Source organism: Gadus chalcogrammus, chromosome 1 (genome assembly GCF_026213295.1).
Source record: "Gadus chalcogrammus isolate NIFS_2021 chromosome 1, NIFS_Gcha_1.0, whole genome shotgun sequence".
In the NCBI taxonomy this organism is placed as follows: Eukaryota; Metazoa; Chordata; class Actinopteri; order Gadiformes; family Gadidae; genus Gadus; species Gadus chalcogrammus.
Window position 1 is genome coordinate 28,088,876 of NC_079412.1, and position 27,461 is coordinate 28,116,336.

The 27,461-nt window shown below is 41.5% G+C and overlaps 2 protein-coding genes and 2 long non-coding RNA genes across 4 annotated transcripts in view; 1 reads left to right on the forward strand and 3 right to left on the reverse strand.

Moving 5' to 3' along the window:
- The window catches only part of LOC130390071 (tumor necrosis factor receptor superfamily member 14-like), a 65,740-nt gene extending 58,072 nt beyond the window's left edge, over positions 1–7,668 (reverse strand). The window contains exons 1-5 of the mRNA XM_056599798.1: positions 7,564–7,668; positions 5,705–5,753; positions 5,158–5,357; positions 4,657–4,782; positions 4,303–4,316 (exon numbers count right to left, since the gene is read on the reverse strand). Of these exons, the coding sequence (XP_056455773.1) occupies positions 4,303–4,316; positions 4,657–4,782; positions 5,158–5,317 (300 nt within the window). The 5' untranslated portion in view covers positions 5,318–5,357; positions 5,705–5,753; positions 7,564–7,668. The remainder of the gene's footprint in view (positions 1–4,302; positions 4,317–4,656; positions 4,783–5,157; positions 5,358–5,704; positions 5,754–7,563) is intronic.
- Positions 1,916–24,571, reverse strand: LOC130390092 (tumor necrosis factor receptor superfamily member 14-like). Its single transcript, XM_056599811.1, has 10 exons — positions 24,237–24,571; positions 19,913–19,973; positions 19,365–19,564; positions 18,930–19,055; positions 18,630–18,722; positions 4,158–4,223; positions 3,824–3,911; positions 3,305–3,441; positions 2,812–2,837; positions 1,916–2,346 (listed from the first exon to the last, which is right to left on the reverse strand). Exons 3-10 carry the CDS (start codon positions 19,522–19,524, stop codon positions 2,323–2,325), a joined length of 720 nt encoding a protein of 239 aa, XP_056455786.1. The 5' UTR covers positions 19,525–19,564; positions 19,913–19,973; positions 24,237–24,571; the 3' UTR covers positions 1,916–2,322.
- LOC130390115 (uncharacterized) lies at positions 13,866–18,027 on the reverse strand. Its single transcript, XR_008896748.1, has 4 exons — positions 15,654–18,027; positions 15,455–15,480; positions 15,294–15,324; positions 13,866–14,082 (listed from the first exon to the last, which is right to left on the reverse strand). It is a non-coding gene; the product is annotated as an uncharacterized LOC130390115 (long non-coding RNA).
- LOC130390120 (uncharacterized) lies at positions 23,317–27,461 on the forward strand. The gene is made up of 3 exons (XR_008896749.1): positions 23,317–23,432; positions 26,550–26,729; positions 27,051–27,461. It is a non-coding gene; the product is annotated as an uncharacterized LOC130390120 (long non-coding RNA).

The window sequence follows — 27,461 nt, forward strand, 5'->3', positions numbered from 1 at the left end:
CGGTTATGTGTTGTCGTGTCAACGGGGAGAAACGGGATTTTAGGTTCTGAAGCGTCACATTATGCACCAGGAAATGCTTAACGTCATGTGAGCGCCCGCTGTACCGTATGGTCCTAATATAAACACAAACCCCATTGTAAGACGACCTATATTTGGAAAAAAGATTTGAAGACCAGATCTTGTTTTTATGAATAAATAAATTGTATTCATTGAAATAATATACGAAAATAAAAAGGCATAGAATAAAACACTGCATTGCCACTAAACAGTAGTGCAAATAGGCCGTACTGATGTGTACACCAAAGACTATTCCTGACACTCCTCTGCCCCGCTGTGTTCGCTCTGGCTGTGGTCGCTCCGAACTGTTTCGGCCCGTGGCAAAGCGAGTCATCCTCGCTGCTGTCCAAGGCATTTTGAGACGCAGCATTTATTTAATGCTCATATGACCTAGTGCTGAAAAAAGGTTACATGAAAAAGTGTGAGGGTAGCGGTGGTGTGCTAAACTTGTTCTATGAGCAGCTGGATGTGAACCATGGTGTGAAGGAAGTGAACACAACGATCGATTTTCAACTGTGCGCGCGTGCACTGGTGTAATTGAGCTGCGCTGCTATATATCTTTTTTATCAATGTAACGAGTTGCGAGTCTAGTGCAGGCTGAGTTTTTTTTCTTCCAGCACCCCCTGCTGAGAATACGTTCTCGCGGCTATGGTTGCACCAGATGTTATAAACATTAAACGGTCACATAAATCATTACTATTTTTAGAAAATGTATGTTTGTTTCATATAGTTGTATTGGAAGTCCAGGTTTTCACTAGGGTTGCCGCGGTGTGGACATTGTCTGCCATGGAAATTGTCTTCTACTGCTAGGTCCAAATGTGGATTAACTAGTTGCAGTAGCTACCGCAGGATAACAACAAACAGGAGCTTGCTCTGGGTCACGAGCTCTGGGTCACGAGTACTGCACGAAGGGGCGGGGCGCGGGGGAGGGGGAGTGCAGTACGACCGTTTGATTGACGTACTTACTGTCCAATGCAACTCGGTGGCAATGGAAATTATTGGCTGGAGTTTTTCGAGCCCTGCCCATTCCACAGATGATTGACTTGTTTAATTTTCATGTCAGTACTTCTAACTCAGTGGCTGTAAGCGGGTTATGATAAGGATTTCAAGTAATTTTGCAAAAATGGCCAAAAAAGCGAATTCCATACCCAACCTTTAAACTAAGTTAGCCTTACATCACAATCAAAACCTGGTCTAGTCTATCCTTTATGGCAAATGCATTGAGACGACCAAGCGTGATCAGAGAGTTAGCGACACATCATATCAGATCAATTTTAGAGAATGGAAATCCTACATTACATTAAAATGACTGTAAAAACACATTGCTCTATAAGTATTGACAATTAGAAAAATGAAAATTCTAACTATTCACTTCAACACAATCAAGCGTTTTTATTGTATAGTTTTAGAGAATTTCACAATTAGAGTCCCACATTATTACATTGAAATTACTTTATGTCTGACGCAAACAATATGGTCTGACAGTGGCAGATATATCTGAAATCAGGAAGACTCTGACTATACACCTAGCCAAAATCAACCGTTTTACTGCATGATTTGTGTTAGTAAAATTTCAAATTTCAATAAAAAAGAGCAATGTGTTCCATTTCTGTGTATCCCCTGTGATGCCACTCTGGTCCCTCGGCTAGGTAGGCTCTGACTCTCTGGTACAATTAGATGAAATGTTTGAATCACAGCGATATCTTTTGACTTGGCGAGTCAGTAACCCTTGCACATCACTGGATATTACTAAATGATCTGTAACTCATTCACACAGTGAAACATGTGGAAGAAGAACTTACTGTAACACTCCTTCCCCTGTTCCAGTGTTTCCTTTTTCAATACAATAAAAATGTGAGTAAAATATGATCATTACGTTTATTACAAGGTCATCACCAGTGGTGGATTAAGGTGGTCATTGGCCCCTAGGCTACTATTTTTGTGTGAGGCGCCCTTACTAATCACGCAGAAAAAACTCAATTTAGTGCCATGTGTAAAAGCGTGTGAGGAATATTACATGGCCCTCACACACACACTAAAAAAACAGCAATGTTACAGAAACAAGGGTGAATTCCCCATTGCTGCCTTGACCACGTATTTCTGTCCGTCCAATCCAGGGCCCCTTGCGCACCTGGGCCCCTAGGCTCAGCCGAGGCTAGCCTGGGTGTTAATCCGCCTCTGGTCATCATCTAATAACTCCCCCACTGCCAGCTAGGTTCAAACATATTATTGTGCTCTGTATCAAACAAGTTATAACACTTACCTTCAGATGTCTTTGATTCGCGTATCCTATATAGAGATAAACAATACAGCAACATGTCAGGACAGAAGTCACTATCATTCAGCATAACCTTGATACTTTTTAGCTCAATGTAACCATACATTAATTTAATGTGACCATGATACTCGTTAAAGTTGAATGCAAATGATACATGTTAGAGTTTAATGTTAGTTTAATGTAACCATGATACATGTTAGTTCAATGTAACCCTTACCTACTAGGACTATGACTGATATTATGAAATATGCAGTAACCCTTGCAAGTAAATGGATATTATTAAATGATCTGTTACTCTTTTACAAAGTGAAACATGTAGAATAAGAACATACTATGTAAGTTAATCTCTATAAAAGAAAAAGTGAATAAAATATCAACATTGGGTTCATATCAAGGTCATCATCTAATAACTCCACCACTGCCAGCTAGGGTCACACATATTATTGTGTTCTGTATCAAACCAGTAAAACACTTACCTTCTTACGTCTTCTATAAACCAATGCTATATAGAGATAAACAATACAGTATCATGTCAGGAGAGAGGTCAACATCATTCAGCATCACCTTGATAGATGTTAGTGTAGTGTAAAGTAATACATTATTGTTTAATGAAACATGATACATGTTCGTTTAATGTAACCATGATACATGTTTTATTATTGTAACCATGACAGATGTTAAAGTTTAATTTAACCGTGATACATATTATTTAAGTGTAACATAATACATGCTAGTTTAATGTTACCATAATACATTATGGTTTAATGTAACATGATACATGTTAAGAGTTTAATGTCACATGATACATGAAAGAGCTGAATGTAATGCTTACCTCTCAGGACTATCAATACATGTAGAATCAGTTCATGTTAGTTTAATGTAACATAATACATGCTAGTTTGATGTAACCATAACACATTAATGTTGAATGTAACCATAATACATGTTAGAGTTGAATGTAACGCTTACCTGTCAGGACGATTTGTGATATAAGCACAAGCGATATGCATCCTAATGGTATGAGCACCATCGCATCGTAATGAATACATGTAGAATCAGTTGAATTAGTCCCTGGTTGTATCTGCACCCCTCCCACAGAATCACAACTGAAATGAGAAAGACCAAACCACGTTTAGTTCTAAGAGTAGTAGACTGGGTGTTGGTCTTCAGGTATAAAAGGTACTGGGTTCGATCCCCAATGTCCACAACCAACCTGTAGGCCTTCAGGAAGGTTCTTGAGCTAGATGCCTGACCCCTACCTGCTCCTAATGACCTGTACCTCCCTGTGTCTGAATTCACTGTACACCGCTTTGGAGAAAATTACTGCATAGAAGTTATATATAATGTCAAGCATTAATGACCTTAAAACAATATCTAATTCTGATCACAAATAAAAGACACACCAGTACATGATATATGGCCCAGGCCTAATTCTTAACATACCATTATTGTACTGTATGTATAGATTGTTTAATTAACTCCACTTACGTTGTGTGGGGTTGGCATGACGACACTGTGCCATCTGAGAATGTTCCATCAGTACAGTGAAGGCACTCCGTGTCTTTATCTGCTGTTCCTGTAGGAATATTCATGTTTTATTAAAACACGACCGTTCTGAGATGATTAATCAAAAGGTGTTTGTGGGTATCATTGCCAGACTGTTGTAGATGATCGTGGAGTAACTTGGACACTAATTAATTAAATGGTAAGAAGCTGGATGGCCCTTATGGGACTGGTTAGGTTCAGTAGATGTTCATTTATTAGAATTATATAGAATTTATTTATAATTAATGTTGCTGTACAGTATATATAGAACACTGACCTCTTTGACCGATGTATTGACCAGGACTGCAGCTCAGACGGTGTCTCTGAGCGGTCCTACATCCACCTCTGTTAGAGTCAATACAGAAGAATCCATCCAGCGGCTTACACAGAACATCTGATACAGATGTACACGACTTCGTCACCTTCAGACCGAGACCTGATATAAACATGATATAAACATGAACAACACAACTCTGATATAAACATGAACAACACAACTTCTGATATAAACATGAACAACACAACTTCTGATATAAACATGAACAACACAACTTCTGATATAAACATGAACAGCACAACTTCTGATATAAACATGAACACCACAACTTGTGATATAAACATGAACAACACAACTTCTGATATAAACATGAACAACACAACTCTCATATAAACATGAATAACACAACTTCTGATGTAAACATGAACAACACAACGTTCTCATCAACACAACATATGGGGGTTGCATGGGGGGCATCTCCATTAAATAACAGATGTACCTGCGTCACACTTTGTACAGTTAGAGCATTGCTTCTGCTCATTATAGCCGGCTTGGAAAGTACCATCGGGGCACCTTGAGCACTTTGTAATGCTTCTCTCTGTGCAGTCCTTTACAACATACTGTCCTGTTGAAAATAACATTTTGAATATGTCATAGATTCATAGACAGTATATGTTGGACATGTTGTAGATTTGTGGACCGATTTGTAGACGGTATCTGTTGTAGATTATTAGAAAGTAGATGTGGTATCTGTTGTAGGTTATCAGAAAGTAAATGTGGTATCTGTTGCAGATTATTAGACAATAGATGTCGTATCTGTTGGAGATTATTAGAAAGTAGATGTAGGATCTGTTGTAGATTATAAGAAAGAAGATATGATATCTGTGGTAGAATATTAGACAGCAGATGTGGTATCTGTTGTAGATTATTAAACAGTAAATTTTCTATACGTTGTAGACTTTCAGACAGCGTGACAACAGTTCAGATATTTTACTCTTACCAGGCAGACATTCAGGGCAACATTCCGTCCCTGCTAGGTATTCATTCAAGGCAAGACATTCGAATGAAGCAGCAATGGCAACGTTAAATGTATTAAACGCTGAACATATTAAAATGAATGTTAGAAACATGTTTGTCAGGTTTGTTTGGGGTTCAACCATCAAACTGCAGTCACAGACTCTTCTTGACCTTCAGAAATATCTGGGGAGAGATGAAAGAAAAGCAGTTCATCAATTAAATAACGAGTTCTGGGGACGGGTTAGAAGATCATTTGGGGGTTTGAAAAGAGTTGTGTTTGGTTCAATCAACTATTCATACTGTTCTGTAGTTAGTTATTATTTCTGTGTTGTTAACAAATAAAGATGTTATACCCCAGTTGCATGATTAAAAGTAGCCTACTTGACGTTACCAATAGGGGAATCGTATCTGTGGTTCTGTAGACATCAGTTAATTAAGAATTGTACACTAAATTAAAATATCTGAAATGCGGCTAAAATAAGGACCGTGGACGTCTAACATCAGTCACAAAAAGCAGGAAAAAAACTCACTTTTGAACGTCTTTAACCACGTCCTTATGGCTTTGATCCCACACTGATTCTAGCGACGCGCTTAAGTAGGATGATCACACACACACACACACACACACACACACACACACACACACACACACACACACACACACACACACACACACACACACACACACACACACACACACACACACACACACACACACACACATAATGAGCTGAAGTGGTCAGTGTGCTGGAAAAACAGTAGAGAGGGTCAAGCAAATCCGGTGTTCAGTAAACAGAAAAAAAAATAACGGATTTATATTGAAATCAGGCATCAACTAGTCGTGCAGGTGAATTGACAGAAAAACTGTTAGCCAGAGCTCAACCATTGAGGTTAATGCTAGGCGGGAGCTAGCACAAGCTGCTAGTCAAATGTGTTTGTGCTGGCTGGTATATTTCAGACAAATGAATGACTTAACTGATCTTTCTCTTTTAATGGATGGAGAATATGTTAACAGATTTGGAACATGTAGGCCTAGCTGCCTAAGCCCACGTTGAAATAATTTTGATGTTGAATATTGATGGCGCAGTTGTTGAAATAAACAGATTGATTTCAATCAAATCATAAAAGCCTCTCCCTGTGTCGTTGTGTGTGCGTGTTTACGAGGTGCGTACGGGGTTCTTGATTGACAGATTTTCGATATTATTATACGAATATTGAATAGTGTTTTTGCCAGAAATGCACATCCCAAATTAATACCAGTATAAATTCGATTTTTCACTGTTAAAGTTAGTTTTTTTGCGTTTAAGATATTAAGTGATTTCTTGCCGATGATCCATGGCTGCCTTTGTGAATGTCGGCACACATCGAATAATCGATTATTCGTTCATACCACCCACTGATTATTTGACCATGACATTTTTGAGTTATTCACATCCCTATACCCACTAACTCGCGGCTTATATGAAAAAAGTTTGAGCACTGTGATGACGCTGATCAGACAATGCTAGGAGAAGAAGTCATGGCTACAATTACAGATGTGCATACATTGCAAAATGTTATAGGTACAACAGAGATAGAATGCAGTGTATGCTAATCAAAATACAGATGTTCATTAGTGAAATGTAATGATTGCAACATATGGAGAATGATACATTTGTGATGGTGTAACATAAGTGTGGAATATTCATATGCAACTAATTTTATTTACATCATTTATGTGTTGCATATGTAGTGGTAATACTGTTCATAAAAGCTGTTTCTATTTTACGTAATAGAAAAAAACAATAAAAGCTTTATACCTACACTTTAATATTGTGACAATATTGTGCATTTGCGTAGTGCCATCTAGTGGTCAGATTTCATATTTCGTTAAGTCTTCCCCAAATGCGTATACTCGGCTGAGAATTTTCCCGGTGGCTTTTAGTGCCCCACTCCGCCCCTGACTCTAGGTAGTGTGTAATGTAGCCTACAAATAGTTTAGAAAGGTTCAAATGATTCGTTATGCGACTCTCTCGCACCACCTTTGTCTTGACTTAATCCACCAGGATTTATTGGCATTTTGGCGATAAGGGTTTAATATCCGAGCTTCGAAAACGCATTACCAGGCGCAAAGCGGGAGTTCATCACCGTGAGCAAAAACCAGAATATAACTAAATAATCATTCTTCAAATAGGCTACTTTATGATGTTCCCAGGAGCCACAATATTTGATGACAAAACTTTATAACCAAGTGTCAGGGTCTTTCTCCGTGAGCGACCCGAGTGAAGAATGGCACCATAAATCACTCTTTTTATACAGTTAGTTTTATAAAGCACCTGAACTTATAAAAATAATGACTTGAATATAATGACGAGGATATCAGAGTAGATTGAGACAGCGATGATATCACCTTAATTTAATTGAGAGCGTCGAAACATTTCAAGTTGCCGACCATTCGAAGACTCTTCCGCCTTCACCCAGTATGAAGTATCAAAACAGAGTCATATATTCTCGCTGCAACCTGTTCGTTTGGTTCACCTGACGTCACTGTAGCTTTGCGCCTACACCTACGACCACAATCAAACAATGAGGATGCGCTCATTGTTTGATTTCAAATAGTATAGGCTACTAGATACATTGGGATATAGGCTAGATAAAGGAAAATATACGAAAATGAAATGGCTAAAGTTATGCAAAATTATGATGTTTTCCGCCAATGATCAATAAACTGAAATGATCACAGGTCGATGGGAAATTAAATTATTTCGGGGTAGGCCTACTTTATTGATCCCTAGGGTACACGGATACAAGGGAATATAGTGCTGACTAACAGGCAGCACTCCCACAGACCTCAAACTCAACTCATCTTCCCCAGAGTGACAATAATAGCGTGATAATATCAACAACAATAACAATAATTATAATAATAATAGTGTATACTAACTATTATTAATATTACTATCGCTATCATAATCATACAATGCAATCATACAATTAATAGGATAATAATAATATACCACCAAAACCATATATTTTCTGAAATTATATACCCTCAGGATGAGATCCAACATTGTCTGACGTGTCCCACCCTCATCATTATTATTATATTTCCTTGAAATACTTGTATGCAAATTAGTGCATAGTTAAGTACTTAATAAGATAAGCCTTCATTGTCTCAAGGAGACAATTCGTCTTGGGCAATTGAAATGAATACATACTGTGCATTTAAAGACATACAATAAGACAGGAGATGAGCTGACCCCATAGACACAGAGACAAGTAAACATAGAAAGACGTAGGCTGCCCACAGTCATGCACTCAAGTCAAATCCCTCCCTGCATACTCTCGCCCACCCATAGTAGTAGCCACACTCACCCACACACAACCAGTCCCCCTCCCCTCCCACACTCCAATAACCCAACAATTAATATGGCACCTGATACTGTAAACTATTCTGGCTTCCAAACACCAACCTCTATCACAATATTACACATATAGTTAATTAAAAAAGAGACCAATTGTTCATATTGCGCACACACACACGCACACGCACACACGCACGCACACACACACACACACACACATAAACAACCCAGGCCCAGCACCATCAACCAGGGGGGGATACCACGAACCTCACTGAACATACCCAGGCTTTATTGGGAAAACCTGGCTCGACAGAGACGCAACTCGCAATCAGAGTTAAATGGTACCACGACGCTCACTTTAGATCAGGGGTCTCAAACTCAATTTACCTGGGGGCCGCTGGAGGCAGATTCTGGGTGAGGCTGGGCCGCATCAAGTTTTCCACAAAAAAGTACAAATATCCAGTCTTCTCAAGCTTTACTATTAACAGTTCTGTAACATGAATGCTTTTTTGAACATGAATGGCTCTTTTGAACATGAATTACAGTTAATGTGTCGGGCCGGGCTCGTACAGAACGTGCACGGGCCGGGTCGGGCTTGACACACACACACACACACACACACACACACACACACACACACACACACACACACACACACACACACACACACACACACACACACACACACACACACACACACACACACACACACACACCCCTACCGACGTATCCAGGGCAGGCCCATGCAGTTATAAAATGCCATCAATCATGTCAGAACATAGACATTTTCTATAAATAGCCTACCAACGTTTGCAGTGAAAAAAAACTGACGCACATTTCATGCTCAGGGATATGAAGCTCCACAACTTCAGGAACTCGGTTGCTAAGCGGTTAGTTTCAGATGCTTCAGTAAGATCGAAATACATCAGAGGAGTCACACAGGAGAGAACCCGGGGCCCGTTTCAGAAAGCAGGTTCAACAAACTCTAAGTTAAAACCTTAACTCTAGGTTGACCAACTCTGAGCTGTAAAACTCTGAATTTTCGGTTTCAGAACAGAGGGGTGTTCCACGAACGGAGGTTTAACAAACACTGAGTTAACGCTGAACTCGAGGTTGATTGACCCTGTGCCGACCAACCCAGAGTTTTCGGTTCCACAGCAGCGGTTATGCATTAGTTCAATCAACTCGGGGTTGGTTAACACAGGGTTGTGCGCGTCCACGCCAAACTTAAAAAGACGTGATGTATGGATCATGGAAACCCTGATCGATATGGCGAAACGGGCCGCTTATTTCAATGAAATGGAACTCCAGGTTCTCCTGGAGAGCTATGACGAGGAGAAGGACATTATCACAAGAAAAGGGAACGCTAAAACCTCTGGAACCCGGAGAACCAAAGCCTGGCAGCGGATCGCTGACCGCGTAAATGCGTTAGTTAGGCCTACACGTCAAAAGCATGATCCTTAATATTTGAGCCATGAATATATAAATATCCCAGTTAAGCATTCTTGAAGATCCTACCACATAACCCCTTTCTTCTAAAACAATATGTACTCCGATTGCTTCCAAGCGGTCAGAGGATCAAGTATAAAAATGAAGTATAAAAAACATACAAACTGGTAAGATTTTTCCACCATCGTATTGGTATAAATTTAAATAAGCCATTTTTTTAAGCCAATCGTGAAAAGGCCGACAGTCGGCAGAATGGATCTGGCCCTCAAATTGTCTTGACCCCGGTGGAGGAGCTGTTAATAAACATAAATTCAGGGCGCCCTGGCATGGAGGTGGTACCTGGAGGTACCTACCACCTCAGAGAGTCATGGGCCATACCCCACACTGGTTGAATGTAGGTTTTTGTGTTTTCTTGTATTTTAGATTTTTTTTGCCTTCGAAGTTACACATGCAAACCATGTGCTTGCCACAGCGCATACTTCATTTTTATACTTGATCCTCTGACCGCTTGGAAGCAATCGGAGTGTAACTAACGCATTTACGCGGTCAGCGATCCGCTGCCAGGCTTTGGTTCTCCGGGTTCCAGAGGTTTTAGCGTTCCCTTTTCTTGTGATAATGCCCTTCTCTTCGTCATAGCTCTCCAGCTCTCCAGGAGAACCTGGAGTTCCATTTCATTGAAATAAGCGGCCCGTTTCGCCATATCGATCAGGGTTTCCATGATCCATGCATCACGTCTTTTTAAGTTTGGCGTGGACGCGCACAACCCTGTGTTAACCAACCCCGAGTTGGCATTGAACTAATGCATAACCGCTGCTGTGGAACCGAAAACTCTGGGTTGGTCGGCACAACCTAGAGTTCAGCGTTAACTCAGTGTTTTGTTAAACCTCCGTTCGTGGAACACCCCTCTGCTTTCTGAAACGGGCCCCCGGTCTGGTGCATGGTGTTTGGAAAGAGATACACACAGAAAGGGCGTATCTCCAGCGCACACGCAAGGTTTTTGTGCGCAGCAAGCTTTATAAATGAGGCCAACGGGCAAGCGCAGCGACTCGGCAGAAAAAAAAAAATATATATTAAAACTTGCGGGCCGCACTAACACCTAACTTTGATATTAAGTAGGGGGCCACAAAATATCGTCCCGCGGGCCGCGAGTTTGAGACCCCTGCTTTAGATCATTCAATTAGTTGAACCAGGTTTTCCGCTTTAGGTTCAATGCGCGTTCACATAAAAGTGGCGTTTATCACGTCATTTTACTCACCCTTATGCAAAATGAATCGAGCGAGAGCGGTGTATTTCACCCAAGGCGAGCAGTGTATTATTATGAACTCCTAAGAGGAATTCAAAGTTCAAAACACAGCCAAGGGGAACACGGTTGCCCATAATATGGCTAGGGTGGCGTGCTGGCAAAAAATAGCCGACCGTGTTAATTCGAAGAGTTTGATCAAGGCCATATGCTACCCAGAAGAATTACGGTTCACCAAAGCCGCTACAAGGTATTCAGGGTTTGAATTAGGGTAAGGCAGAGGTAAGATTTGGGGTTTGAGGCTGTCCACATTAAGAACTGCCACTAAAAAAGTGTTTTATGAAGTGGGAGGAGAGTCCATACCATAACTATGAAGCTCAACATTTACTGTTTTCATAGTTAATTCATGGTATGGACAGCCCTGAAGGGTCAACATTAGTTATAGGGTTATAAGGCCAGGGTTATGCAGGAGTAGGACTAAGTTTAGGGGTTAGGGCAATGCCATTTAAATCACTGAACTGGCTCTACACATCCAATACTAAGTAATAATTTCCTGTGCATGTGTACTGTTTACAGTTATGGATGCAAACATGAAGCACAAGCCAGAGGAGCGTATGAGAAGCTGATTGGTCGGGAGCATGCAGGCTTCTCATGTATGGACAGTGGTCTCTGGCTGAACCCCAAGTGGCCCTACATGGGGTCCTCCCCTGATGGGATTGTCACTTGTGACTGTCACGGAACTGGCATCTGCGAGATTAAGGTAATATTAAAGTCTCTGTTGTAATCAAGTAGTGCTAAGTAATTGTAAGTTAGGAGAGGAGGTACCATAGAAGAGAATGCTGAAGTCTGATTCAAGTCCAAGTCCTGGACTCGAGTACTACAACACTAACGAGTGACTGACTTGAGCTTGGAGGACAGACTTGACTTGTATTCATTCTTGGCAGATGGAGATGAGGTCGGGCCATAGGTAACACTAATAGTGTTACCTATGGACCTCTTTCCATAAGAATCAGTGAACTGAGCAAAAAGGCAGAAAATAATTGGCTAATCTATTGTTCACGTCCTTCTCAATGTGATTTTAGTGACACTCTCGCCAAGAGGAGACCAATCTGCGTTTGTGCGCTGACGAAAAAGGGCTTCTGCCTCATCAAAGATGGGGATAATGTCATGCTGGACCGGAGTCATAGGTACTACTACCAAGTTCAGGCACAGCTTCACATTGTAGATGCTGACTACTGTGACTTTGTTGTGTGGAACCGCAATGACATTTTTGTTGAAAGGATTTTGCCTGATCTTTAATTTTGGGATGATGTGATTCCTAAAGAAAGAGTATACTTCTGGAAATACTGGTGAAAAAAGGATATAAAAAGATGAAATGGCATTGAGAATACAGAATAATACATGGTTTATCTACAAGATTAGATGTTTTAACAATTGTTATAATAAATACAATCTGTGCAATAATACATTGGAATCCATTTCATTATATAAAATACATATTGCCAGTACAATTCGACTAGTGGAGAAAAATATTAAAGAGAATAACATATTTACAGACTGATGTGTGTGTCAGGTGAAACTACTACTACTGTATACTCCTCCCCTCCCCCCCCTCCTGTGAGCCAAGCAGGTGTTCTAGACCAACATGTTTTAGGGCTCAGGTACTGGACTGATTATCCCTATCCCCCTGCCTCCTCTCTTCACCTCTGCCCCCCCTCCTTACTCCAATGGGACGACAGACTCTGAAAGATTAGACAAGACACAGCAAATAACCCCAATCTTGTCAAACAATGCTAGTGCCTCACCTGATTTTGTTGCCATGTTCTCTATGGGCATAGCCCTGCTTTGCAGAATCTGATATTTTCTTCTGACTAAACCTATGACTCACTCAACATGAATACGCAAATTCACTATCACCAATATTAATCCCACGGTCTGAAGATGTTGTATTGTAGACTTCTATCAATAAAAAATGACAGTCATTATCTGACAGTAATATTCCAAGCTGTCAGGATGCGTTCCCCCTGTTCTAAATGGTCAAATTGAATGATATTGATATGATACTTTATTATGGTCCATGCAGCAGACGCTTGGTGATGACGTGTTACGACGTGATGACGTATGTACAAGAGCCTACCGTGGCCAGGCCACAGTTGCGCGGCCAACGGCCACGGCCAGATGGTCTAGTGTGAGTGCACCCTTAAAGTGGAGCCGAGAAACACTGATCAGCACCTGAATTATTGCACCTTCAATACAATGATTAAAGTTTAGCACGGAACCAGTCTCATTCTCTACAAAATTAATCATGAATTAAAAATGTACGCGTCATAGTTAGTTTAAAAAATAGTGCAAAAACATCAAAAAGTATCAAGAAATTCGCTCAAAAAAAAAAAAAATGTTTCAGACTGGTGTATTTTGATACTGTGACTTGATACCGACTTGGTGCGAACACGACAACTTCTGGCTGACAGACTGAGGGGGGTGACCTGGGAGGTGGAGGGGGAGGGGAGACCCAGACAGAGGGGGGGGGGGACTGCAGGTGGAGGGGAGACCCAGACTGAGGGGGGGGGGGGACCGGGAGGGGGAGGGGGGACCCAGACTGAGGGGGGTGGACCGGGAGGGGGAGGGGGGACCCAGACTGAGGGGGGGGGGGACTGGGAGGCTCCATGGTCTCTCTTGATGAGGACAGGCTGATGGTCCTTCTGATGGACTGAGACTGACACAGATACATTATGTGTGGAGCTTGAGGGAGGGGCTGGACCCAGACTCTGGTCATCGTCTTGATCATCCATAGTGGCAGAAGAGATCGTTATGGTATGCTCTTGTTGGTCCCTGGTTGGTTCAGGACCGTCAGTGGACATTAGTGGTCTAGTCACTGGGAGAGAAGGCAGCAGAGAGTCAGGACATACAGCCAGCCCCCACATGCAGCAACACTCACTGAAGACTGAAGCCCAGGGGAGCAGCTCTGCAGCTGGGTACTCTCAGGTGGAGATGAGGGGACACACACACACACACACACACACACACACACACACACACACACACACACACACACACACACACACACACACACACACACACACACACACACACCAAGATGAACACAATCAGACACAGTAACAAACAGACACACACACAACCAGAGAAACAAACACACAACCGCAGACCAGAGACACACTACCACTCCACACAACCAGGGACACACAACCATAAACAAAACCAGTTACCCAACCATGATCATGGTTTAATGTAACCATGATACATGTTAGTTTAATGTAACCATATTACATGTTAGTTTAATGTTATCATATTACATGTTAGTTTAATGTTATCGTCGTGATACATGTTAGCTTAATGTAACCATATTTCATGTTAGTTTAATGTTATCATATTACATGTTAGTTTAATGTTATCGTCGTGATACATGTTAGCTTAATGTAACCATATTACATGTTAGTTTAATGTTATCATATTACATGTTAGTTTAATGTTACCATGATACATGTTAGTTTAATGTAACCATATTACATGTTAGTTTAATGTTATCATGGTACATGTTAGTTTAAAGGTGCTTGCACACCGCCGCCCTGATAACCGCCCTGATCACCGCCTCGCTGCCGGAGGGTTCAGCGCGGCGGTGTGAAGGGCCGGTCGTTTTCAAAAGAAGAACATCTTGACAGACTGAATACGTGTAGGGAGACGGCTGCCATTATCGTCGTCAAACAAGGACAGAAGTCTTTCTACCCTTTGTCCCTGCTCTGTGTTGTCATGACGACTCAGTGAGCTACGTTATAAACGCCACTGAGCTGACGTTATGCTGGCCACATCGCCCCAGCTATGAGAGTAGTGTCTTATATACATGGATAGCTGCATTCTATAATATAATATCTAGATGCTGTTGTTCAGTAGGTCTGCCACTCTGGTCCCTCTGCTAGGTAGGCTCTGACTCTCTGCTACAATTAGATGAAATGTTTTGAATCACACCGATATCATTTGACTTGGTGTGAGTCAGTAACCCTTGCATATCATATTAATAAATGATCTGTTACTCATTAACAAAGTGAAACATGTTGAATAAGAACTTACCATGAAACCACCACCCCTGCTTTTCCTTTTCCTATAAAAGAAAAAGTGAATAAAATATCAACATTGGGTTCATTACAAGGTCATCATCTAATAACTCCACCACTGCCAGCTAGGGTCACACATATTATTGTATTATGTATAAAACCAGGAATAACACTCACCATTTTACGTCTTCTGTAAACCCATGCTATATAGAGATAAACAATACAGTATCATGTCAGGAGAGATGTCAACATCATTCAGCATCACCATGATACATGTTAGTTTAGTGTAACATAATACATGCTAGTTTGATGTTACCATAATACATTATTGTTGAATGTAACCATAATACATGTTAGAGTTGAATGTAATGCTCACCTCCCAGGACGATGATTGATATAAGCAATATGCATCCTATTATTATGAACGCAATTGCCACATATTTAAAACATGTAGAATCAGTTGAATCAGTTCCTGGTTGTATCTGCACCCCTCCCACAGAATCACATCTGAAACCAGAAGGACAAAACCACGTTTAGTTCTAAGAGTAGTAGACTGGGTGTTGGACTCCAGGTTTAAAAGGTACTGGGTTCGATCCCCAATGTCCACAACCTTCCTGTAGGCCTTCAGGAAGGTTCTTGAGCTAGATGCCTGACCCCTACCTGCTCCTAATGACCTGTATCTACCTGTGTCTGAGTTCACTGGACGCCGATTTGGAGAAATTGACTGAATGGAAGTTATATATATTGTCAAGCATTAATGACCTTTAAACAATATCTAATTCTGATTATAAAAAAACTAACATAACATTATGACTATGGTATGTATCTTAAAAACAGGCAAATAAAAGCCACACCAGTACACCATATATTGCCCAGGCCTAATTCCTAAAGGTCCCATAACATGCTATTTTATGTATTCTTTAATATAGGTATTAGTGGGCAACTAACACAGTACTCAAAGACGTTCCCGAAATTCAGCCACTCCGAGCCAGTCGCACATTGAGCTTCCCCCAAATGCGCTGTTTTGGGGTCTGTAGCTTTAATGCAAATGAGGAGGAGCGAGGCGGGTCAGGGAGGAGGGTGGGGGTGTGGCCCTGAGCAGCTTGCAGCCACGGTACCATGCGCTCTGTTTACAGTGGATGTATCGCAATGGCGAGGCGCACACAGCCATTAGCCGTGTTCTATAAATATTCTCGAACAAACGGGAGTCCTGGAGCTCTATATCTAAATATTATCATATAGCCTACATAGATATCTATATCATATAATATATATTATCACGGCCAAAGGCTGTGTGAGCCGATATTATGAATCACAAATGACCGCGTTGGGTTCTCCGACGTTCCTGGTTCTTCAACGTCCTCATCAATGTGAAGTAGACTGAACCGCGACAAGGAGGAGAAAGGGATCTTTGCCGGGCAGCGCTTAGGCACCTCCGCCTCCGGCGGTGGTCCCTCAGCGGGGCTCAAGCTGGAGACATTCGCCGCCAACAATCCCTTTCTCCTCCATGTCGTGGTTCATGTTCTTGAGGGAGTCAAAGCCAAAGTTCCTTCCCCCCAATTCATTCTCAACCTTGGCTGAGATAACCCCCACTACGAGTCTCCTTGTAGAAATACCAGAGACGAGAGTCCGACGTGTTATGCGCCATAACACCAAAAGCAAAAAAAAATAAATAAAACGGTTATCCAAATAACAAGGAAGTGTACAACACTTGCGTTACAGTCCTGGAGCTCTATATCTAAATAATATCATATAATACATAGATATCTATATCATATAACATATTGTCTGCGCCTCCAGACGATATTATGAATCACAAACGACTTTGTCGGGTTCTGCGACGTCTCTGGTTCTTCCACTTTCACATCAACCTGAAGTCGACTGAACCGCGCGCTGCCTGCTGCCGGCTGCCTGCTGCCGGCTGCCCGCTGCCGGGCGATGGTGCCTCACGGCAACCGGCGGCATGACGCAGTTCATGTACTTCAGCGAGTCAAAGCCAAAGTTCCTTTCCCCGGATTCCTTCTCAACCATTGGCTCAGATAACCCCCACAACAGTCTCGTTGTGGAAATACAAGACACGTCAAAGAACCGACGAGAAACACTTGCGTTACAGTGTATGTATTCACACACACACACATGTGGCGCTTGAACAGTCGTGTCTCATTGGCGGTGTCATGCCAAATTTGTACCGGCTGCCAAATTTGTACCGGGCGCGTCATCCATACGTAATCCATTCCAAACCTGCCTGGCAGCAGATGATCGCGTCGTCCGTTGCCGGGCAGGTTTCAAAAAACATTCGCGCTCATGTTGCCAAAGACGAAATAACATAATACAGTTAACGGATCGATAGATAACTCTGGTTTTTACTTTATATTTGTATTGTATTCAATTGTTTAATCAAATTTAACTAGTAAACTGAGTGTTTAGAGCGGGTTTCAAAAAACATTCGCGCTCATGTTGCCAAAGAGGAAATAACATAATACAGAAAACGGATCGCTAGATAACACTTGTTTTTACTTTATATTTGCATTGTATTTAATTGTTTAATCAAATTTAGCAAGTAAACTGAGTGTTTAAAGCAGGTCAAGGACGAAATAGCACAATACAGATAACGGATCGCTAGATAGAAGGTTTGCGAATGTCCGTGAACCTTCACGTCATTCGACGCGATCGTCCGTTGCCAGGCAACGGACGACGCGATCATCTGTTGCCAGGCAGGTTTGGAATGGATTACGTATGGATGACGCGCCCGGTACAAATTTGGCAGCCGGTACAAATTTGGTATGACAGCGGGCCAACGTCTCTGGGCGGGCCAGGCAGAGTAAGGGGAGGAGCTGAGATTCTTGGTGATGTCATGAATACAGACATTCCAAATCAGCGCGCTTGAGCCTCCATTTTTTCAAAGGCGAGCAGAACAGCTAGTGCTCGTTTTACACCAAACGCAAGTTTTAGCAGGCTAAAGTGAGACTTTCATGTCATGGGACCTTTAACATAACATTATTGTACTGTATGAATAGATTGTTTAATTAACTCCAATTACTTTGTGTGGTTCTTGCAAGACGACCGCGTGCCATCTGAGAATGTTCCATCAGTACAGTGAAGGCACTCTGTGTCTTTATCTGCTGTTCCTGTAGGAATATTCATGTTTTATTAAAACACAACCATTCTGAGATGTGGTGGGAACATTTGTGATCACTTTTAAATGTTCAGTTAACAGTTAAAATATCACAAGCTCCACATCGTAGGAACAAGGATTTTTAGAAATGTAATCAATGTTGATGTGCAGTATATATAGAACACTGACCTCTTTGACCGATGTAATAACCAGGACTGCAAGCGGCCCTACATCCACCTCCGTTAGAGTCACTACAGAAGAATCCATCCAGGACCTCACACTCAGCATCTGATTTAGATGTACACGACTTCTTCACCTTCCGACCGAGACCTGTCAATCACAAAAGTTAACTACTACTACACAACTTCTGATATAAACATGAACAACACCACTTCTCTGATATAAAAATTAACAACATAATTTCTGATATAACATGAACAACACACCTTCTTATATAAACATGAACAACACAAAGTCCTCATCAACACAACATATGGGGGTTGGATGGGGGGCATCTCCATTAAATAACAGATGTACCTGCGTCACACTTTTTACAGGCAGAGCATTGCCGCTCCTTAGTATGGCCTGCTTGGAAAGTACCATTGGGGCACGTTGAGCACTTTGTAATGATTCCGTGTGTGCAGTCCTTTACAAGATACCATCCTGTTGGAAAGAACATTTTGAATATGTTGTAGATTCATAGACAGTATATGTTGGATATGTTGTAGATTTTTGGACCGATTTGTAGACGGTATCTGTTGTAGATTATTAGAAAGTAGATGTGGTATCTGTTGCAGATTATTAGAAAGTAGATGTGGTATCTGTTGCAGATTATTAGAAAGTAGATGTGGTATCTGTTGCAGATTATTAGACAGCAGATGTGGTATCTGTTGTAGATTATTAAACAGTATATTTTCTATACGTTGTAGACTTTCAGACAGCGTGATAACAGTTCAGATATTTTACTCTTACCAGGCGGACATTCAGGGCAACATTCCGTCCCTGCTAGGTATTCATTCCGGGCACGACATTCGATTGGAGCAGCAATTGCAACGTTAAACGTATTAAACACTGAACATATTAACATGAATGTAAGAAACATGTTTGTCAGGTTTGTTTGTGCTTCAATCATCAAACTTCGGTCACAGACTTTTCTTGAAGTTCAAAAATATCTGGGGGAGATGAAAGAAAAGCAGTTTATCAATTAAATAACGAGTTCTGGGGATGGGTTAGAAGATCATTTGGGGGTTTGAAAAGAGTTGTGTTTGGTTCAATCAGACTATTCATACTGTTCTGTGGTTAGTTATTATTTCTGTGTTGTTAACAAATAAAGATCTTATCACCCTGTTGCATGATTAAATGTAGCCAATTTGACGTTACCATTAGGGGGAATCGTATCTGTGGTTCTGTAGACATCAGTTAAATAAGAATTGTACACTAAATTAAAATATCTGATATGCGGTTAAAATAAGGACCGGAACGTTTAACAAACAGTCACAAAAAGCAGGAAAAAACCTCACTTTTGAACGTCTTTAACCACGTCCTTATGGCTTTGGTCCCACACTGATTCTAGCGACGCCCCTAAGTATGATGAACACACACACACACACACACACACACACACACACACACACACACACACACACACACACACACACACACACACACACACACACACACACACACACACACACACACACACACACACACACAAATATAATGAGCTGAAGTGGTCAGTGTGCTGGAAAAACAGAGAGGGTCAAGCAAATCCGGTGTTCAGTCAACAGAAGATTTTAATAAATCGGTCTCCGATAAGGAGTGGACGTTTAGAACAACCAATATTTTAGGAGATCTTTCGGGCAAAACCCCAGACTAATGAGGAAGCGTGGTCATTGGGTTATGGTTGGATCTGAGCTCTGATGAAATGCAGAAATAGAAAGTAAATGTCATGGATGTTTCCGTCTTCACGGTGCAATGAGAATAAAAGCTCTTCATCTTAATTGTCCTTTGTCTTCGCCTCTTTACAAGCTAGTCGATTATTTCCACAACAATCTCCAGTACAGCAGGAGCCCTGTTGAACTGGAGACGCACATCCCAGTACAGCAGGAGCCCTGTTGAACTGGAGACGCACATCCCAGTACAGCAGGAGCCCTGTTGAACTGGAGACGCACATCCCAGTACAGCGGGCCACCCTGTTGAACTGGAGACGCACATCCCAGTACAGCTGGGAGCCCTGTTGAACTGGAGACGCACATCCCAGTACAGCAGGGAGCCCTGTTGAACTGGAGACGCACATCCCAGTACAGAAGGGAGCCCTGTTGACCTGGAGACGCACATCCCAGTACAGCGGGGAGCCCTGTTGAACTGGAGACGCACATCCCAGTACAGAAGGGAGCCCTGTTGAACTGGAGACGCACATCCCAGTACAGCGGGCTGCCCTGTTTAACTGGAGACGCACATCCCAGTACAGCGGGGGGACCTGTTGAACTGGAGACGCACATCCCAGTACAGCGGGGAGCCCTGTTGTACTGGAGACGCACATCCCAGTACAGTGGGCCGCCCTGTTGAACTGGAGACGCACATCCCAGTACAGAAGGGAGCCCTGTTGTAATGGATTTATTCTGAAATCAGGCATCAACTAGTCGTGCAGGTGAATTGACAGAAAATTGTTAGCCAGAGCTCATCCATTGAGGTTATTGCTAGGCGGGAGCTTGCACAAGCTGCTAGTCAAATGTGTTTGTGCTGGCTGGTATATTTCAGACAAATTAATGACTTAACTGATATTTCTCTTTTATGGATGGAGAATATGTTAACAGATTTGAAACATGTAGGCCTATCTGCCTAAGCCCACGTTGAAATAATTTTGATGTTGAATGTTGATGTCGCAGTTGTTGAAATAAACAGATTGATTTCAATCAAATCATAAAAGTCTCTCCCTGTGTCGTTGTGTGTGCGTGTTTACGAGGTGCGTGCGGGGTTCTTGATTGACGGATTTTCGATATTATTATACGAATATTGGATAGTGTTTTTGCCAGAAATGCACATCCCATATTAATACCAGTATAAATTAGATTTTTCACTGTTAAAGTTAGTTTTTTTGCGTTAAAGATATTAAGTGATTTCTAGCCGATGATCCATGGCTGCCTTTGTGAATGTCGCCACACAGATCGAATAATCGATTATTCGTTCATACCACCCACTGATTATTCGACCATGACATTTTTGAGTTATTCACATCCCTATACCCACTAACTCGCGGCCTATATACAAGAAAAAAGTTTGAGCACTGTGATGACGTAATAGAAAACCAATAAAAGCTTTAAACCTACACTCGAATATTGTGACAATATTGTGCATTTGCGTAGTGCCATCTAGTGGTCAGATTTCATATTTCGTTAAAGTGTAATTCCAGCGCAAATTGAACCCAGGATATTTTTTTTGGCATTAAAACCCATCAAATAAGCCTTCCAGATACCTTTTTCATTGAAAATCGAGTATTATAGTTTGCCGGGCGCAATGTTTGGCGTCCATGTTGTTGACTTGGGGCATAGTGTTTCGCTTCTAAATCCGCATTTTTGAACCACTAAATAGCACCAAACCTCTCCAGTAGCATGACTAGGGTCCCTACACATAAAACGAAGCAAAAAACAACTTAGTTTGCAAACCCGGAGTTTATTTAAAAAGACAGTTTAACAAGCATAACAGGTGTTGTGTCGAGATCTGTTTCCCCATCGAGATGTGTTTCCCCTAGTCCCGAGATCTGTTTCCCCATCGAGATGTGTTTTTTCGCAGCCGGGGAAAACACTAACACGAACCATCTCTCTCTTGACTTCAAGCTGTGGATGGGTCGTCTTCTCCGGTGCTTGAGCTGTCCTTCACTCTATGCGTCAATCACGTGTGCAGTGCGTCTTCCGTCAACAACGTGCCATGCTTGATTGTAGCGAACAATTATTTTCTGACTGTAACTTACATATGCAATTCCTTTAATTTACGTGTCAAAACTTGCTATATATTATTTATAAATATAAATTATAACAATTATAAATTCCAAAACTTTCCTCCTTGAACTGAAAACAGGTGTTGGGTCGAGATCTGTTTCCCCGTCGATATGTGTTTCCCCTAGTCCCCGCCCCCGTCCGAAATTACCCGAAGGACGAAGGAAGCGCGCGTACACAAAAAGCTCGCCCACGAGCTGCTGTGCTCGTACCACAGAGGCACTTTGGAGAGAGCTAAGGTTCAAAACTGACTTTTTTTAGCGAGTTTTATCTTAAGATGTTGTATTGTAGATTTCTATCAATAAAAAATATTATTTTTGTGAGAGACTTTTCATTTTGAATGTTATGGACTTGGAAGTGTGCTCATTCATAATACTGTCAGATACCGTTCCCCCTCTGTTCCATAGGAAAGGAGGCTCTCACATCTTTCAAATTCATACTGCTAACTTCTTTCCCCACAACAGATAAGTCCTGTGATTTTCAGGCTGATATCACTAAATTTGACCATTTAGAACAGGGGGAACGCATCCTGACAGCTTGGAATATTACTGTCAGATACTGTTCCCCCTCTGTTCCATAGGAAAGGAGGCTCACACATCTTTCAAATTCATACTGCTGACTTATTTCCCCACAACAGATAAGTGCTGTGATTTTCAGGCTGATATCATTCAATTTGACCATTTAGAACAGGGGGAACGCATCCTGACAGCTTGGAATATTACTGTCAGATAATGACTGTCATTTTTTATTGATAGAAGTCTACAATACAACATCTTCAGATAAAACTCCCAAAAAAAGTCAGTTTTGAACCTTAGCTCTCTCCAAAGTGCCTCTGTGGTACGAGCACAGCAGCTCGTGGGCGAGCTTTTTGTGTACGCGCGCTTCCTTCGCCCTTCGGGTAATTTCGGACGGGGGCGGGGACTAGGGGAAACACATATCGACGGGGAAACAGATCTCGACACAACACCTGTTTTCAGATCTCGACACAACACCGGTGCATTCGGCAATCGACTTGTGTGGACTTCCTGTAAACACGGACCTACCGGTAATGCTTGTTAAACTGTCTTTTTAAATAAACTCCGGGTTTGCAAACTAAGTTGTTTGTGCTTCGTTTTATGTGTAGGGACCCTAGTCATGCTACTGCAGAGGTTTGGTGCTATTTAGTGGTTCAAAAATGCGGATTTAGAAGTGAAACACTATGCCCCAAGTCAACAACATGGACGCCAAACATTGCGCCCGGTAAACTATAATACTCGATTTTCAATGAAAAAGGTATCTGGAAGGCTTATTTGATGGGTTTTAATGCCAAAACAAAGATCCTGGGTTCAATATGCGCCGGAATTACACGTCTTCCCACTATGCGTACTCTGCTGAGAATTTTCCCGCTGGCTTTTAGTGTGTGGTTAATGCCCCACTCCACCCCTGACTCTAGGTACTGTAATGTAGCCTACAAATAGTTTAGAACGGTTCAAATGATTAGTTATGCGACTCTCTCGCACCACCTTTGTCTTGATTTAATCCACACCAGGATTTATTGGCATTTTGGCGATAAGGGTTTAATATCCGAGCTTCCAAAACGCATTACTAGGCGCTCATCACCGTGAGCAAAAAACAGAATGTAACTAATTAATCATTCTTCAAATACCGTATGATGTTCCCAGGAGCCACAATATTTGATGACAAAACTTTATAACCAAGTGTCAAGGTCTTTCTCCGTGAGCGACCCGAGTGAAGAATGGCACCATAAATCACTCTTTTTATAGTTAGTTTTATAAAGCATCTGAACTTATAAAAATAATGACTTGAATGACGAGGATATCAGAGTAGATTTAGACAGCGATGATATTACCTTACTTTAATTGAGAGCGTCGAAAATGTTCAAGTTGCCGACCATTCGAACTCTTCCGCCTTCACCCAGTATGAAGTATCAAGACAGAGTAATATTTTCTCGCTGCAACCTGTGGTTCACGTGACCTCACCTACGTCACCTACGACCACAATCAAACAATGAGGATGCGCTCTTTTATTCTCTTTAGTGCAGGACAGGTAATCAAAGGTTCTGAAAGATGGCATATCCATGTAGCTTACTAATGAATAAAATGCATACAAGAAACGTTGACACATGATCCACTATGTTCTGCTTCATATAGGCTACCCAATGTTGACATCGTCCCATCCAAAGAGTAGGCCTATTGGTATTAATACCTCATTCATTGTCCAAAATAATCCATACTAATTCAAATCGGGTTTTGTTGTGGGTACAAAATGAATCAATTAACAATTATTTACATATTGATCCACGATAGCAGACGCTATACATAGACGCTATACATTGGGATATAGATAAAGGAAAATAAATGCGAAAATGAAATGGCTAAAGTTATGCAAAATTATGATGTTGACGCCAATGATCAATAAACTGAAATGATCACAGGTCGATGGGAAATGAAATTATTTCGGGATACTTTATTGATCCCTAGGGTACACGGATACAAGGGAATATAGTTCTGACTAGCAGGCAGCAATCCCACAGACCTCAAACTCAACTCATCTTCCCCAGAGTGACAATAATAGCGTGATAATATCAACAATAACAATAATTATAATAATAATAGTGTATACTAACTATTATTAATATTACTATCGCTATCATAATCATACAATGCAATCATACAATTAATATAATAATAATAATAATATACCACCTAAACCATATATTTTCTGAAATCATATACACTCAGGATGAGATCCAACATTGTCTGACGTGTCCCACCCTCATCATTATTATTATATTTCCTTGAAATACTTGTATGCAAATTAGTTTATGGTTAAGTACTTGATAAGATATTCCTTCATTGTCTAAAGGAGACAATTCGTCTTGGGCAATTGAAATGAATACATACTGTGCATTTAAAGACATACAATAAGACAGGAGATGAGCTGACCCCATAGACACAGAGACAAGTAAACATAGAAAGACGTAGGCTGCCCACAGTCATGCACTCAAGTCAAATCCCTCCCGGCATACTCTCGCCCACCCATAGTAGTAGCCACACTCGCCCACACACAACCAGTCCCCCTCGCCTTCCCACACTCCAATAACCCAACAGTTAATATGGCACCTGATACTGTCAACTATTCTGGCTTCCAAACACCAACCTCTATCACAATATTACACATATAGTTAATTAAAAAAGAGACCAATTGTTCGTATTGCGCACACACACACGCACATGCACGCACGCACAAACACACACACACACACACACACACACACACACACACACACACACACACACACACACACACACACACACACACACACACACACACACACACACACACACACACACACACACACACACACACACAGGAAGGCCCAGCACCATCAACCAGGGGGGTATACCAAGAACCTCACTGAACATACCCAGGCTTTATTGGGAAAACCTGGCTCGACAGAGACGCAACTCGCAATCAGAGTTAAATGGTTCCACGACGCTAACTTTAGATCATTCAATTAGTTGAACCAGGTTTTCCGCTTTAGGTTCAATGCGCGTTCACATAAAAGTGGCGTTTATCGCGTCATTTGACTCACCCTTATGCAAAATGAATCGAGCGAGAGCGGTGTATTTCACCCAAGGCGAGCAGTGTATCATTATGAACTCCTACGAGGAATTCAAAGTTCAAATCACAGCCAAGGGGAACACGGTTGCCCATAATATGGCTAGGGTGGCGTGCTGGCAAAAAATAGCTGACCGTGTTAATTCGAAGAGTTTGATCAAGGCCGTATGCTACCCAGAAGAATTACGGTTCACCAAAGCCGCTACAAGGTATTCAGGGTTTGAATTAGGGTAAGGCAGAGGCAAGTTTTGGGGTTTGAGGCTGTCCACATTAAGAACTGCCACTAAAAAAGCGTTTTATGAAGTGGGAGGAGAGTCCATACCATAACTATGAAGCTCAACATTTACTGTTTTCATAGTTAATTCATGGTATGGACAGCCTTGAAGGGTCAACATTAGTTATAGGGTTATAAGGCCAGGGTTATGCAGGAGTAGGACTACGTTTAGGGGTTAGGGTAATGGTCTTTAAATCACTGAACTGGCTCAACACATCCAATACTAAGTAATAATTTCCTTTGCATGTGCATGTGTACTGTTTACAGTTATGGATACAAACATGAAGCACAAGCCAGAGGAGCGTATGAGAAGCTGATTGGTCGGGAGCATGCAGGCTTCTCATGTATGGACAGTGGTCTCTGGCTGAACCCCAAGTGGCCCTACACGGGGTCCTCCCCTGATGGGATTGTCACTTGTCACTGTCACGGAACTGGCATCTGCGAGAGGTAATATTACAGTCTCTGTTGTAGTCAAGTGCTAAGTAAGTTAGGAAAGGAGGTACCATAGAAGAGAATGCTGAAGTCTGATTCAAGTCCAAGTCCTGGACTCGAGTACTAAAACACTAACGAGTGACTGACTTGAGCTTGGAGGACACAGACTTGACTTGACTATTCATTCTTGGCAGATGGAGATGAGGTCGAGCCATAGGTAACACTATTAGTGTTACCTATGGCTCGACCTCTTTCCATAAGAATCAGTGAACTGAGCAAAAAGGCCGAAAATAATTGGCTAATCTATTGTTCACGTCCTTCTCAATGTGATTTTAGCGACACTCTCGCCTAGATGAGACCTATCTGCGTTTGTGTGCTGACGAGAAGGGCTTCTGCCTCATCAATGATGGGGATAACGTCATGCTGGACCGGAGTCATGAGTACTACTACCAAGTTCAGGCACAGCTTCACATTGTAGATGCTGACTACTGTGACTTTGTTGTGTGGAACCGCAATGACATTTTTGTTGAAAGGATTTTGCCTGATCTTGAATTTTGGGATGATGTGATTCCTAAAGAAAGAGTATACTACTGGAAATACTGGTGAAAAAAGGATATAAAAAGATGAAATGGCATTGAGAATACAGAATAATACATGGTTTATCTACAAGATTAGATGTTTTAACAATTGTTATAATAAATACAATATGTGCAATAATACATTGGAATCCATTTCATTATATAAAAT

Bases quoted from the DNA above. Each gene is read 5' to 3' on its own strand.
- LOC130390092 (XM_056599811.1), bottom strand. From the start codon at position 19,524: ATGATTGAAGCACAAACAAACCTGACAAACATGTTTCTTACATTCATG. The intron at 19,056-19,364 runs GTAAGAGTAAAA...TCTTTCCAACAG, and splicing joins TTGCCCTGAATGTCCGCCTG to GATGGTATCTTGTAAAGGAC. The intron at 18,723-18,929 runs GTACATCTGTTA...TGTGATTGACAG, and splicing joins CTGTAAAAAGTGTGACGCAG to GTCTCGGTCGGAAGGTGAAG.